The sequence below is a fragment of the Benincasa hispida genome, chromosome 5 (assembly GCF_027475165.1).
Source record: "Benincasa hispida cultivar pf3 chromosome 5, pf3_genome.v1.1, whole genome shotgun sequence".
NCBI classification, from domain to species: domain Eukaryota; kingdom Viridiplantae; phylum Streptophyta; class Magnoliopsida; order Cucurbitales; family Cucurbitaceae; genus Benincasa; species Benincasa hispida.
The window spans coordinates 15,396,138-15,409,272 of record NC_143482.1 but is presented as its reverse complement, the minus strand read 5'-3'; the positions used below and the strand labels follow the sequence as shown (position 1 = coordinate 15,409,272).

Genomic DNA, 13,135 nt, shown 5'->3' with positions numbered 1-13,135 from the left:
TTACCCCAAGGAAACGAGAAATGGATACATCTATGATCCAAGTGAGAATAAAGTGTTTGTATCGACAAATTCTATCTTCTTGGAAGAATACCACATGAGAGATAAAAAATCACGAAGTAAACTTATTTTAAATGAAATTTCTAATGAGACTGTTGAGACTTCAACAAGAGTTGTTGAACAGGCTGATAGATTAACAAGGGTTATTGATGTCAGCTCATCTAGTCATCCATCTCAAGAGTTGAGATTGCCTCGACGTAGTGAGAGGGTTATGAACCCACCTGTACACTACATAGGTTTAACAGAAGCCCAAAACATCATATCTGATGGTGGTGTTAAGGATCCATTGTCTTATAAGCAAGCAAAGGAAGATATTGACAAGGATGAATGGATTAAAACCATGAATCAAGTAATGGAGTTCATGTACTTTAATTTTGTCTGGAAGCTTGTAGATCAACCTGATGGGGTAAAACCTATAGGTTATAAATGGATGTATAAGAGGAAAAGAGGTATAGTTGGAAAGGTACAAATCTTTAAAGCTAGACTTGTGGCAAAGGATTATACCTAGGTTGAGGGAGTGAACTATGAAGAAACCTTCTCATCTGTTGTCATGTTAAAGTCTATTAGGATTCTCTTGTTCATATCTACATATTATGACTATGTGAGGTATGGAAAATGGACATCAAGATTGCATTTTTTTAATGGTAATCTTGAAGAGACCATCTACATGATTCAACTAGGAGGATTCATTGAATAAGATCAAGAGCAAAAGGTTTGCAAGCTTAATTGGTCCAATGAGCTAAAACAAGCATCTCGATCTTGGAATATAAGATTTGATACTGCGATCAAATCTTATGGCTTTGATCAGAATGTTGATAGGCCTTGTGTTTACAAGAAAATTATCAACAGCTCAGTAGCTTTCCTCGTGTTGTATGTGGATGATATCCTACTCATTGGGAATGTAGGTTTTATGACTGATGTTAAGAAATAGCTAGTCGCCCAGTTCCAAATGATAGATTTAGGAGAGGTGCATTTTATTCTAGGGATCCAAATTATAAGGGATCGTAAGAACAAAAAGTTGGAGTTGTCTCAGGCATCGTATATTGACAAGATGCTTGTCAGATATTCGATGCACAATTCCAAGAAGGGTTTATTACCTTTCAGGCATGGAATTGTTTTGTCTAAGGAATAGTGTCCTAAGACTCCTCAAAAGGTTGAGGAAATGAGATGATTCCCTATGCATCGGCTATTGGTAGCTTTATGTATTCAATGTTATGTACTAGACCTGACATTTGCTATGCAGTAGGGATTGTCAGTCGATATCAATATAATCTAGGATTAGATCACTGGACGGCGGTCAAAACGATCCTCAAGTATCTTAAGAGAACGAGAGACTATATACTCGTGTATGGAGATAAGGATTTGATCCTTACAGGATACACAGACTTGGACTTTCAGACTGATCCGGATTCTTGGAAATACACATCAGGGTCAATGTTACTCTGAATGGAGGAGCTATAGTATGATGACGCATCGAGCAAAGATGCATCGTAGACTCCACTATGGAACCGAATACGTAGCTACTTGTGAACCTGTTAAAGAGGTTGTTTGGCTTAAGAAGTTTCTTACTGATTTGGAAGTTGTTCCAAATATGTCTTTGCTCATCACACTTTATTGTGATAACAGTGGTGCGGTGGCAAATTTTAAGGAACCTAGGAGTCACCAAAGAGGTAAGCACATAGAATGGAAATATCATTTGATTCGGGAGATTGTGCATCAGGGTGATGTGATTATCACGAAGATTTCTTCGGAGCATAACGTTGTTGATCCATTTACGAAGGCTTTCACGGCTAAAGTGTTCGAGGGTCATCTAGAAAGTCTGGGTCTACGGGATATGCGGCACATTGTCTAGGGAAAGTGGGAGATGTTACTGGGGTATAGTGTATGACCTAGTTTATTATATTTTTGTAATTTACTTATATTGTATATTAGTCTCTCAAAGCTTTAGGATAAATGAGAGATTGTTGGAAATGGTGTCCTAAATCTCCTTGTAATCTCCTAGTTTGTAAATTCTGTATAAACATATTGTTGTTAATAAAATAAGTGTTATTTTATAAACATATACTCAATCCAATAAACTAAGATCCGAGGTTATTTCATGTAATTTAAACAAGTATATAGAGACATAAAAGAGGATCTTATTTAAATAATAACTTAAATGGTCTATAGTAGATGGATAAAGTTGGGTACCTTATCCTGGTGACACCACGGATACAGCCCACTTGGTAGATGTTACAAGTGTTGTAAAGTGCTACAAATGATCTGATCTTGATCATTCATGTGGAGGCATGTGAGCGATGGCATCCTATACAAAGAGTTTGTATAAGACCGAACCACGAAATAATTAGCCTCTTTATATAACGATGTTAATAATAAGGACTTACATTTCACTAGGATGACCATAGGTGACATGATCTGAATCCTGAGTGAGTTGTGAACTCCTACTCATAAGGCAGTCCTTTGATTTGTATGGGTGGGAGTGGATAGATTGTTAACTCAACAAGGGATTCGTCTAACTGGGGAGCTGGGAACTCAGCTACACAAGATGGAATTCATTATTTCCCCATTGTAGAAGTAAGTAGATAAATTTCTCCCTTAGGCTGATTCCAGGTCTTAAACATAGTGTCACACCCTCTCCTGGCCCGAGAGGACTTGGTCATAATGGGACTATGACTTATTGTTTATTAGAAGAATTAGTGATACTTAAGGAGTTAGATGTAACTATAGGGGCAAAATGGTATTTTGGCCCAACTGTACTTACGAGCAATTTGTGAACGGTCATCGCACTGTTGATTGGTTATATCTAATGAACACATAAATTTATCTGTAATGTTAAGAGTACAACTGTCGATCTTTAGTGGAGTGGCCGACAGTTAACGGATGTTGGGTAATTTAATTAAATATTTTAATTAATTATCCGAGTACCGATGGAGCTTTAATCTATAGGTCCATAAGGTCCCCACTGTAGCTCAACAGAGATTTGATTTTTGGATTAATTCAAAGTGTTCAAATTAATTGAGGGAATTAATTATATATAATATAATTAATTATAATGTATTTGATACATTATGAGAGGAATTTGAATATGATTCAAATACCAATTATATGAATGAGATTCATGTAATTAAATATAAATATGATTTATATTGAGAGGAATAAAATATTTGGATATAATCTAAATGTCATTTATATGAATGAGATTCATATACGTGGAGTTAATATAAATATGATTTATATTAAATGTCATGTATAGTTAAGAGAGAATAAAAGCTATAGTTTATGTTGTATTTCATGCAATATAAAACTATAGACTTTATCTTATATTTGATATAACATATAGTGTGTATATATAATAAAATAGTTATTATATATATTATATTTTTATTAATTTATTTGAAATTAATAAAAGGGAAGAAGTTATAACTCCCTCTCATTATTCTCTCAATAATTAAGATAAAAGAAGTTGAGAGATCATCTTCTTCCAAGAAATGATTACAAAAGAATTCACAACCTAATAGAAACGTTCTCCAATTCACAATCTAAAAGAAAGGTTCTCGAAAAAAGAAATCTTCTCCTACTTGAATCTTTGAATCCCAAAAGAGAATATAGGGGTTCTCGACTGGTAATGTCCATGCGTGAAGGAGATTTGTGAGGAAGGAGTTCTATTCGTGGCTCGTATGAGGGATTACTTGAAAAAATGTTCTTCAAAGGTGAGGTTTCTTAAAACTTATTTTTCTTTGTAAAAGCATGTTGTAATTTATATTTTAAATACATATCTTTTGTATGTTTACTATAAATTATGTATTCAATAATTAATAGAATTTGGACGATCCGCTTCCGCTCAAAGATCTCCTCATGTTGAGCTCCGCATCTATCTACTTCAGACATCTATCTTTCGCTCAAGGATCTCCTCATATTGAGCTCCCTTCAGGCATCTATCTAACACTTATAGTAAATATCTATAATAATAGATATTTACTAAAAATGAAAGGCAAATGATTTGATAAAGATTATCTCCTCTAGTACCTTTTATACACACTATAGATAATATAGATATATAAGTATAGGTTTATTAGACTATTGATAAATAAAGGAAACCAGCGTTTTAGTCCTGAATTTTTAGAAATAGGTACATTTGATCCCTAAGTTTTGATTTAGCCAATTTAGTCCGTCAATTTTGCTAAATAAGTTTAAAAGGTGGCTTCGCTATTCCATTAAATAAATATATTATATTAATTTAAAGCATTTTTAAATATATCTTTTCTCTCACCTATCTCTTTCTATCCTCTCTCCTTCCTTCCCTTCATCGTTCTCTCTTGATCTTCTTTTTCTCCTTCTCCGATGACCTTGCATCCGCTGCACTAGCTTCCTCCACCTTGTCCCTAGCAGAGTAGGAAAGTGGGAGTTGTGAAGAGGACGTGGGGTTTCTTGTTGTTGAGAGATTGGGGAGGGTAGATGATATTTCCGGTTAGAAAGATGCAATGGATTTTGGATACCAAGTTGGATAGAAAGGAAGATTTTACACATTTGGGCTTTCTGGGTGAAATCTCGACCAAAGATTCTTTATATTTCTAAAATCTTTCTTTTGTAAAATTTGATTTTTTTTTTTTTTATATATAAAATTTAAAAATCCCAATACACTTGAGATCGATCTAAATCATAATTGGTAAATTTATTTGGAATTTTAAAAATTCATATAATTATGGAAAACAAAAAAGATTTTATGTAAATATCGGTGGTCGTCGAAATAAATCGAAAAGAAAACTAGTTTACTGAATTTTAAAAAGCTTACTAGTTTTGAAAAATGAAACTTAGAACAAGCTATTTTTAACCATTTTCTATTTCAACCTTGTCCACTACTTTTTCTGATAAAAGTTGAATAAAGAACCCAAATAATCCCAACAACTCAATCTACCTATGGCCCCGATCCAACCCATCCACCCACAAATATCTCAACTTTATTGAGAGTCAACATCAATATTAAAAGAAAAGAAGGGAAAAATAAATATATACAAAGAAACTCTGTTAACCTTCCTTTTCATAGCAGCTTTTGCAGATTCTCAAGACTAAAACTAAACTTGTATGTTAATTTTCCAAGATTCTGTGGTTTGTTTTGGGGTTAGTTATCCAAATGGAACTAAACTATAGTTCCTCGCTGTACATTGAGCAAGTGTGAAGAACAAGGAATTTACACAGAATATTTGAATGGCTGCTTCAAAAAATATTAAGCACTCCAAAAAAGACGGAGCAAACAGTTGCATTTACCCCATCTAATGGATCCATTACAAATGAAATGCAAGTTAGCGATGCTTACGACGGTACTGCTGTATTGTTGCAAGGCCACAAAAATCTGCATTACAACACATAAAAAATGACAAATTTTCAGAGTTGCAGATGGTAGAATACAACGCTGATAAAAAAGAATTTTAACAAGTCCTGTTCAACCAAGCTATGCATTCAGCTCCACAAGGCAAGTTTAGAGTTTCCTGATGTAAATAAGCTAGTTTGATAAAAGTACACAATTTTACTTAGGTGCATCCGAACATTAGTTATCTTTGTACATCCCATCAAATGTTTTTGATATCCTTGAGTGTCCAAACCAGCTATGCACACCTCAACTAATCTCATGAAACAACCCGCCTAACCCTACAACATTTGGGTGTCAGGAAACGCGTAGAATATTAAATCCTAAGTAGATAGCCACCATAGATTAAAGCCATGACCTCTTGGCCCTTTATCAAAATCATGCCTTTTACTTACCACTAGGCTAACCCATGATGGTTTATACATCCCACCAAATTGTCTAATCATAATTTACCACATGGCAAATTCTTCTCTCTTTTTTAAAATATATTAATGTATTTTGTATGTGTGATGAGAGTGGAATACATAAAGTTTCGTGCATCGGGATGCACCAAATATTGCTCCAATATAAATAGTTACCCTAGGGAGTCTGAAAGAAAATATCAGAAATAATGGTCTGGGATAACAGGGAGAAAAAGAATTGAGTTAGTGACAGTTGGGAGGATATTTAAGTAGGGAACTACTACCAGATGCTAAGCTAGCTCGTGGTTAAATTTGGCAGGTGAGACACAGAAATCATAGCTCCACGAACTTGACAGATTGCCTTTTACATACCTAATAGTTAATGTCTTTGAGTCATCAGTTTCCTTCAAACTAGCTTAAAACTAAAACTAGTAACTACAACCATTAAAAAAATAGGTAAAGTGATGTAAAAAAAAATTACCAACATTTATTTCTTATTTCTAAAGAGCTCAAAAAAAATTAAAAAGAAAAAAACTAATAACTCTCAAGTAAAAGTAGGTAAAGTGATTAGTAAGCAAATTTATTAAAAATGAAAACGTACCAGTGCCCAAAAGTTATCCTGTTCATTAACTGTCTTCTTGCTAATAAAACTTCCAAAAGTGCATCGAACTTCAAAACCCAGAATGAGTTTCACTCCTTGTCTGCCAGGCCGAAATTCTCGTTTATGCAGGACTCCTTTGATTGGTATACTATCTTTTGGAACATCTTTTTAAACTTTTCATGTTGAAGTACAGCTTCCAAAATTCTGTCATCCAGATCTGTGGATGATACTTTGACTTCATTACTGTTCTGTTCAGAAGAAAAAACTAACTGAGACAGTCGATCTTTCTCCACTTGTCGACTGTATTTCTCTTCTTCCCTTGTCCCAGAGGTAATGAGATGATACACATAAACAACCTTTTTCTGCCCGAGTCTATAGGCTCGGCATATGGCTTGCCTTTCCACAGAAGGATTCCATACAACATCAAGTAAAACTACTCTTGAAGCCCCAACAAGGTTTATACCTTCTGAGCAAGCCTTTGTAGATGCAAGCAATACCCTAACTTCACTTGTTGGATCGTTAAAGGTATTTATTAATGCTTGCCGTTTCTTTATCTCACGTTTTCCATCCATATGAAACAACTCTATCCCTTCGGTCCATTTAAAATGAAACTTAAGATGCTCTTCTATAAAGGACAATGGTTCAATGTATTGGCTGAAAACCAAAACTTTTTCATTCAAAGCTTCACTCAAACGTATAATTTCCAGGAGAAACTGTAGTTTCACTCCTAGTTCAGGATTCAATCTAGACCTCTCTAACATATCCTTGTCAACTTCACAATCTCCTTTATCACATTTCAGTATCAGGGAAGGGTGCACAGAGATCAAGGACTCAACGTATTCCACTTCAAAGGAATGTTTCCTTGCTTGAACTCTCTCGAGAAAACTCTTCTGCAGCTCTGCTGGCCATAATATAACTGTAGATTTCCTCAACCCTGGAAGTTTCTCCTGTAGTATGCTGCCCCTGTACACATGCACAAATGGATTGATCAAGGCTCTGATTTCTTTCAGTTCAGCACTTTCCAGTTCAGAAGTTCTGCCAATGGAACTAATCAAAAGGTCCCACTTTCCTCTTGAGATATTTTTTGGTCGTCCACGCTTTTTATCCATGCAATCATCGACTCCAGAATTATTTTCATCTGCAAATTTTGGCCTCACCAACCTAAGTGTATTATAAAATTCAGTGAAATTATTCTGGAACGGAGTTCCAGAAAGAATGATGCGCCTTTCTGTTTTAATTTTAGACAAAGCCATCCAAATAAGACTATCATCGTTGCGTGGAATGTGCCCTTCATCAAAGACTACAAGATCAGGAAGCTCCAAAAGGACATTTCTTACTTTAGCACACTTAGAATTATTCCGAACTCCAGCTAATCTTTCAAACAATCTGTAACTAACTCCCAAGATGCTTTTCTCCTTTTTCCAGGAAAACACTTTTACAAGCCGTATGGTTTCGACATCTTGTCCTGATGGAGAAGCTTGCATCAAGAACTTAAGGGCTGAAATATTCTCGTGAAAAGAGAAATCTCGCTTATTCAGGTTATGAAAAGGAATGCCCACATTCCACTTCAAAAACTCCTCTTCCCAGGTAAGGAGCATGCTGCTAGGTGCAATAATCATAGGCCGGCATGTTGGATTTAATTCCATATACGTCTGAAGAAAATTAATTGTTAGACGAGTTTTTCCTGTTCCAGGAGCATGTGATACAATGCATCCACTCCCATTGTTTAAGCTGCCTTTTTCTCTTAACTCATCAAGATAGATTCCTCCGGCTATATTTTTCCAAATAAATTCGAAGCCTTCACGCTGGTGTGGGTACATGCTATTCCTTATACCAGGAATGATATCCCACACCGTGCGTCCAAAATGAGATCGTGAATCAGATCCGTCATGGGGGTCGCAATCAAAATCCTGTTGAAGGTTATCATATTTAACACGCTCAAAGGAGCCAGATTCCCTCTTCTGTGACTTTCCATGTGGATTTGTATCCTGAAAGAGATCAATATGCTTAACTCCTGTAATGTGAAGTCGACTCACATACTAACGAGAGAATAGTACATCATCTCACATCAATGAATAAATTTTTTTAAAAGAAACTAAACAGATTATATAGAAAAGGAAAGATGATGCATTGATAGAAATGCAAATTATTCTTCTAATGTAATGAATGAAGCAAACACATCTATGATGTCATTTGACCAGGAAAAATCAGTTCCAACACCTATCAAAATCAAGGAATGAAAAATGGTCGATGCCTACTCATTCACTAGAATTCACAAAGACGATTAATCGAATATGCTATGAAAGAAGAAGTAACTGTTAATTAAGTACAACATACATCTTGTTTCTTGTAACAATATTTTTTTAAGAAAAGATCTGTTGGTTTACTACAGCTCAAAACAATGATCTTTTGATAAACAAACACCAACTAATCTTAAAATAGACAATACAAGTGAAAAGGATTTCGACTCAGCTAATTCATAATAATGTATGCATCATAAATTGCCACGAACAGTCGCAATAGGTGGAACATTCTCGAGTAATAACTTTATCCTAGCAGATTGCTCCTAACGGTTGCTGATGTAGGAACTAAAATTTTCTGCTGAAGATAACAAATAGGCAACCTCTTCTTCTGTTAAAAAATGAATCAGTAAATCGTTTTTAAATATAGCATAGAATTCCTTCCCATTCCCACTGAAAATGAAGGTGTAATCATTTAACCCATCTTAAGAGCCAGTTTAGTAAAATCAAAAATAGAAAGGAAATTATGAAAACTACATTAGGTTTGCTACCCAGCCATTTACTGATTACTCAGAAAAACATAGACTTAAGAGAGAGAGAGACAGAGAGAGACAGAGAGAGCGAGAGAGAGAGGAAAAAGAGGGTTAAGGACTCACAAAAGAACATACGTGATACATAGAAAAAGAACAGACTTTTCTCAGAAGAACTACGTACATAAATAAACAGAGAGGTAAATGACTCACAAAAGAAGGTACAATATCTCTGATTTCCAATTTGACATGTGAACAGCATCTGCATCTAAGTCCAATTTGTTCGTCAAGTATGAGCTGATGATCACCGCGAAGACACAGATCCACTTGCTCAGGCTTTGAAGGAAAGGCATCCTCGTGTTCAACCTGCAAATCAATATGGATCACTAACATCAAACATTTTAATTAATGCATGGTGGATACATATAACCATTTGTACAGAAGTAGAGCAAAAGAGGGAGGAATATCTGTATAGCATAGAACTTCTCGACCTATTTGTGCAACTATATTAATGCATTTTAATGGCCTTTCATACTATATTCACAAATCAGATTTACAGTCGTTCTCTGTTGACTGTTACATTCATTTCCACATAATTTTAAGAAGACGGATCTATCTTGAGCTGAAAAAATATGCAATCTCTAGAAGGCGGCTATAATGGAGAAATCCAGAGAAAAGCAAATAAAGAATTATGCCAACATCCCTCCGAGGAGTGGTCCAAGGTTTTGGTTCGTGAGCAAAAATAAGTATAGCCATAGAAAATTTTAATATCTGGAAACTCATGTCTTATTATAAAGTTCCTATATCTCTAGCTGACTCCAGGGGGAAAATCTAACAAACGGACAATTGATTATCGAAAGAACTCTCAGATCTAAAATAGCTGAAAATTTTAGAACAAATTGACAACTTCAAATAAATCAGACCTTTCCTATCTACATGAATGATGAAAATAGTAACAAATGTAATTTTCGAAAGAAAGCAAAAGATATAACATGGAAACATAAAGTGGCAAAGATACGTGATCTCATGACAGTAAATAATGACACATAACAAGCTTTAATCCATTCCTACAGAATGAACCTACTGTGTTAGAATCCACCAGCCCAATCTCGCTGGATCTGATAGCAAAGTCAAGTTCAGCCCAGAGTTTGTCCAATTCTTTTTCTTCTTCTGACTTCTCTGGAAGACGTGATTCCACCAATCCAAACTTCAAAGGAAGAGGCATATGGGAGACTTGACTTGTAGAAAGATCTAACTCATCTGAAGGCAGTTCTTTGTCTGCAATTATGGAATCAACAAGAATATTGAAAACATCAATACCTTTCGGCACACTGCGGCCTTTTGTTTTAATAATATCATGAAATTCATGGCCATTTTTTGGATGAACCTTCTGAAAATCTTCATTCCTATTGTGTTTATCCGTTTTAGGTGAACTTTTACTATTCCAAAGTCTACTCCCCACACGAAAACTCTCGACCTTGTTTGTATCATCGTCTTTCTTTTCTGATAAGAAACCATCATCACTTTGATTATTGAACTGAGTTTTCTTTTTACTACTACTCCAGGCCCATGGCTTGTAAACTTCATCATCAGTAGTACTATCACTATCGCAAGAATCTCCACTGTCATGCCTTGATGAAGAACCTATTTCTTTCTTGTCACACTGAAAATCTAATCCTTCCTCGTCCACACAGACTGGCTGACTGACAGTTCCAAGATCAGTATTTATTTTCCTAGCTCTAAAACCAAAGCATGAACGAGTTCTTCGTGCAATACAGCTAACTTTTGCACCAACCTTAACATTTTTGTTATGTTCATCCTCCTTAAAATCAACAAATATGTCTAAGCCATATGCTTTCCTCCTTAATCCACCTTCAATCAAATTTACCCTTTTCCTTCTCTCCTTCCTCTCCCTTCTATTTCCAACTTCTGCACAGTAATTTCTATTACTCTTCCCATCTTCTGAACTAGAGGACTCTGAACTTGACTGGTGTGATTCTTCTAATTCGTAATTTCTATCACTGGAGTCATCAAACTCCTCTTCACTTGATGATGCTCTCAATTCAGTGGACTCATCTACGGCGTCATCAGAACAACACGTTGGCTCGGTCTCATATGAGCAACCATTAGAGTTCAAGCAATCACTTTCCCCCATGCTTTTATCCGGAGATATTTCTAAAGCATCTTTCCCCTTCCCAGAAGAAAGCAAGCCGCTACTATTTTCTTCGTTGTCCGAATCAAAACAAACAAAACCCCCATCCTTCGGGGCAGCAGCGGTAGCAGACTTGGAAATTGAACACATGGAATTTACAGAATCAAAACCAAAACCCTCGTCGTCATCATCATCAGACAAAATAACTTCATCCTCTAAATCAATTATATCAATATTCCCTTTCAGAAACCCCTTCTTACTACGTTCTTTAACATTCTTCAATCCCCCCGAACTCTCAGAATCTACAAATGTAACCGAATCCCCACCTTCTCTACCAAATGTTAAAGCATCAATCTCCTCTAAACTATCCCCATCACTATCATCATAAAAACGAACAGGATCCACCTCCATTGTTCGATTAACACTAGAATGTTCAAACACATTGACCCTCTTACCACTCGAAGCCCGACCTCGAACATTATCACTAGCGGAATCCGCCCTGTTCTTCTTCCTCCGCTTCCTCCTCTGCTCCAAATCCTCCATTCCAGCCATAGCTCGTCTTAGCCGCGTCCTCTTCGAAACTGGTAAACTATAGTCCACCATCTTCACACTACGTTCAAATCAAACACAAAAACCAAACAAAGTTCACAGAAACAGAATGTGAATGGAATGAAACACAACAAATGGGTGAGAAATCCGAAGAAAATGATTGGGTATTGTTCATATAGATTAAGCGGGAAGAATGTGGATGAGTATGATAGAGAAAAAGGAAAAAAAAAAGCATAGGAGAGAGAAGGGCGGGAAGAGAAAAGCATGCAGAGGGAAGATGAATCGATGATTTTGGAGTTATAGCAAATTTGCGTTACATTTGTTTACATTCACTGCTAATTAAAGCACGGTTTTCCATGTATACTTTTTTTCTCTCTCCAAATAAATGCATTAATTGGTTTGAGATTTTTTGGCCTTTTTTTATGATTTTAATTTAATTTAATTCTCTTGCCAGTTCAATAAGAAAAGAAATGAAAATTAAGGATTAGTAATTATCAATCATTTTAATTGGTTATGGTATATACAATATACCAAAAAGTGTTTTTTTTTTTCCTTCTTTCCTCTTTTGTTAGCTACGTCTCATTATCTTGCTGGAGAAGCATTCGAGAATTGGGAATCCTATTTCCCTTAAGCTAAGTGGTTTAGTCTATTTGTCTCCGGATGTAATTTTGTAGAGTTTGTCGATTTGATTGTTTAATTTCTCAAAAAAAAAAAAACGATTTTATTCTTTTAAATAATTAACTTTTATAGTATTGTCCAAGGTTCGACATTACCCAATGAGGAGAGCGTTTGACATTGGTCAATAGGGAGACTAAGTTATCGTTTAAAGAACTATGGTAGAACTTCTCATAGAAATACAAAAACATATCGTTTGCCTCATACAATCTAGCCTGGACCTTTGGGTAGGTTTTTCTCTCACTTCTAAGAGGCTAAGGGATTGGATAGTTTCAATCATCCGAGTGGAAGAAGAGTTTAGAAAGAGAGGTGGAGTGGAGATTTGAACATGTATGGTACATACATTCATACAAGCTCAATAACATATAAGCTACTAAGAGTATGTAATATTCAAATTTTTGACTTTAGGTCAAGGTATATATGCATTAACAATTTTCTTTTTCTAGAGATTATATTAACTAGTTGGTTATGCTAATTCACGCGGCTGATTTTATTGGTTTTTTTAGTAAACATGTATTTGTGGTTGAATTATTTTCATGTTTGTCTTTTAATTTACAAGTTTGAT

General features: G+C 35.4%; 1 protein-coding gene across 2 annotated transcripts; it reads right to left on the bottom strand.

The window, feature by feature from the left end:
• Nucleotides 1–5,067: 5,067 nt before the first annotated feature.
• Nucleotides 5,068–12,205, bottom strand: LOC120078719 (SNF2 domain-containing protein CLASSY 3-like). Of its 2 annotated transcripts, XM_039033022.2 has the most exons (5): nt 10,279–12,198; nt 9,408–9,560; nt 6,425–8,412; nt 6,108–6,195; nt 5,068–5,407 (listed from the first exon to the last, which is right to left on the bottom strand). In XM_039033022.2, exons 1-3 carry the CDS (start codon nt 11,947–11,949, stop codon nt 6,514–6,516), a joined length of 3,723 nt encoding a protein of 1,240 aa, XP_038888950.1. In that variant the 5' UTR covers nt 11,950–12,198; the 3' UTR covers nt 5,068–5,407; nt 6,108–6,195; nt 6,425–6,513. The 2 variants fall into 2 exon arrangements, with proteins under 2 accessions (XP_038888950.1, XP_038888949.1); XM_039033021.2 differs by lacking the exon at nt 6,108–6,195 and having other exon boundaries at nt 10,279–12,205.
• Nucleotides 12,206–13,135: the final 930 nt, after the last annotated feature.

Bases quoted from the DNA above. Each gene is read 5' to 3' on its own strand.
- LOC120078719 (XM_039033021.2), bottom strand. From the start codon at position 11,949: ATGGTGGACTATAGTTTACCAGTTTCGAAGAGGACGCGGCTAAGACGA. The intron at 9,561-10,278 runs GTAGGTTCATTC...ATTGATTTGCAG, and splicing joins GGCTGGTGGATTCTAACACA to GTTGAACACGAGGATGCCTT. The intron at 8,413-9,407 runs GTGAGTCATTTA...GATCTCTTTCAG, and splicing joins GAGATATTGTACCTTCTTTT to GATACAAATCCACATGGAAA.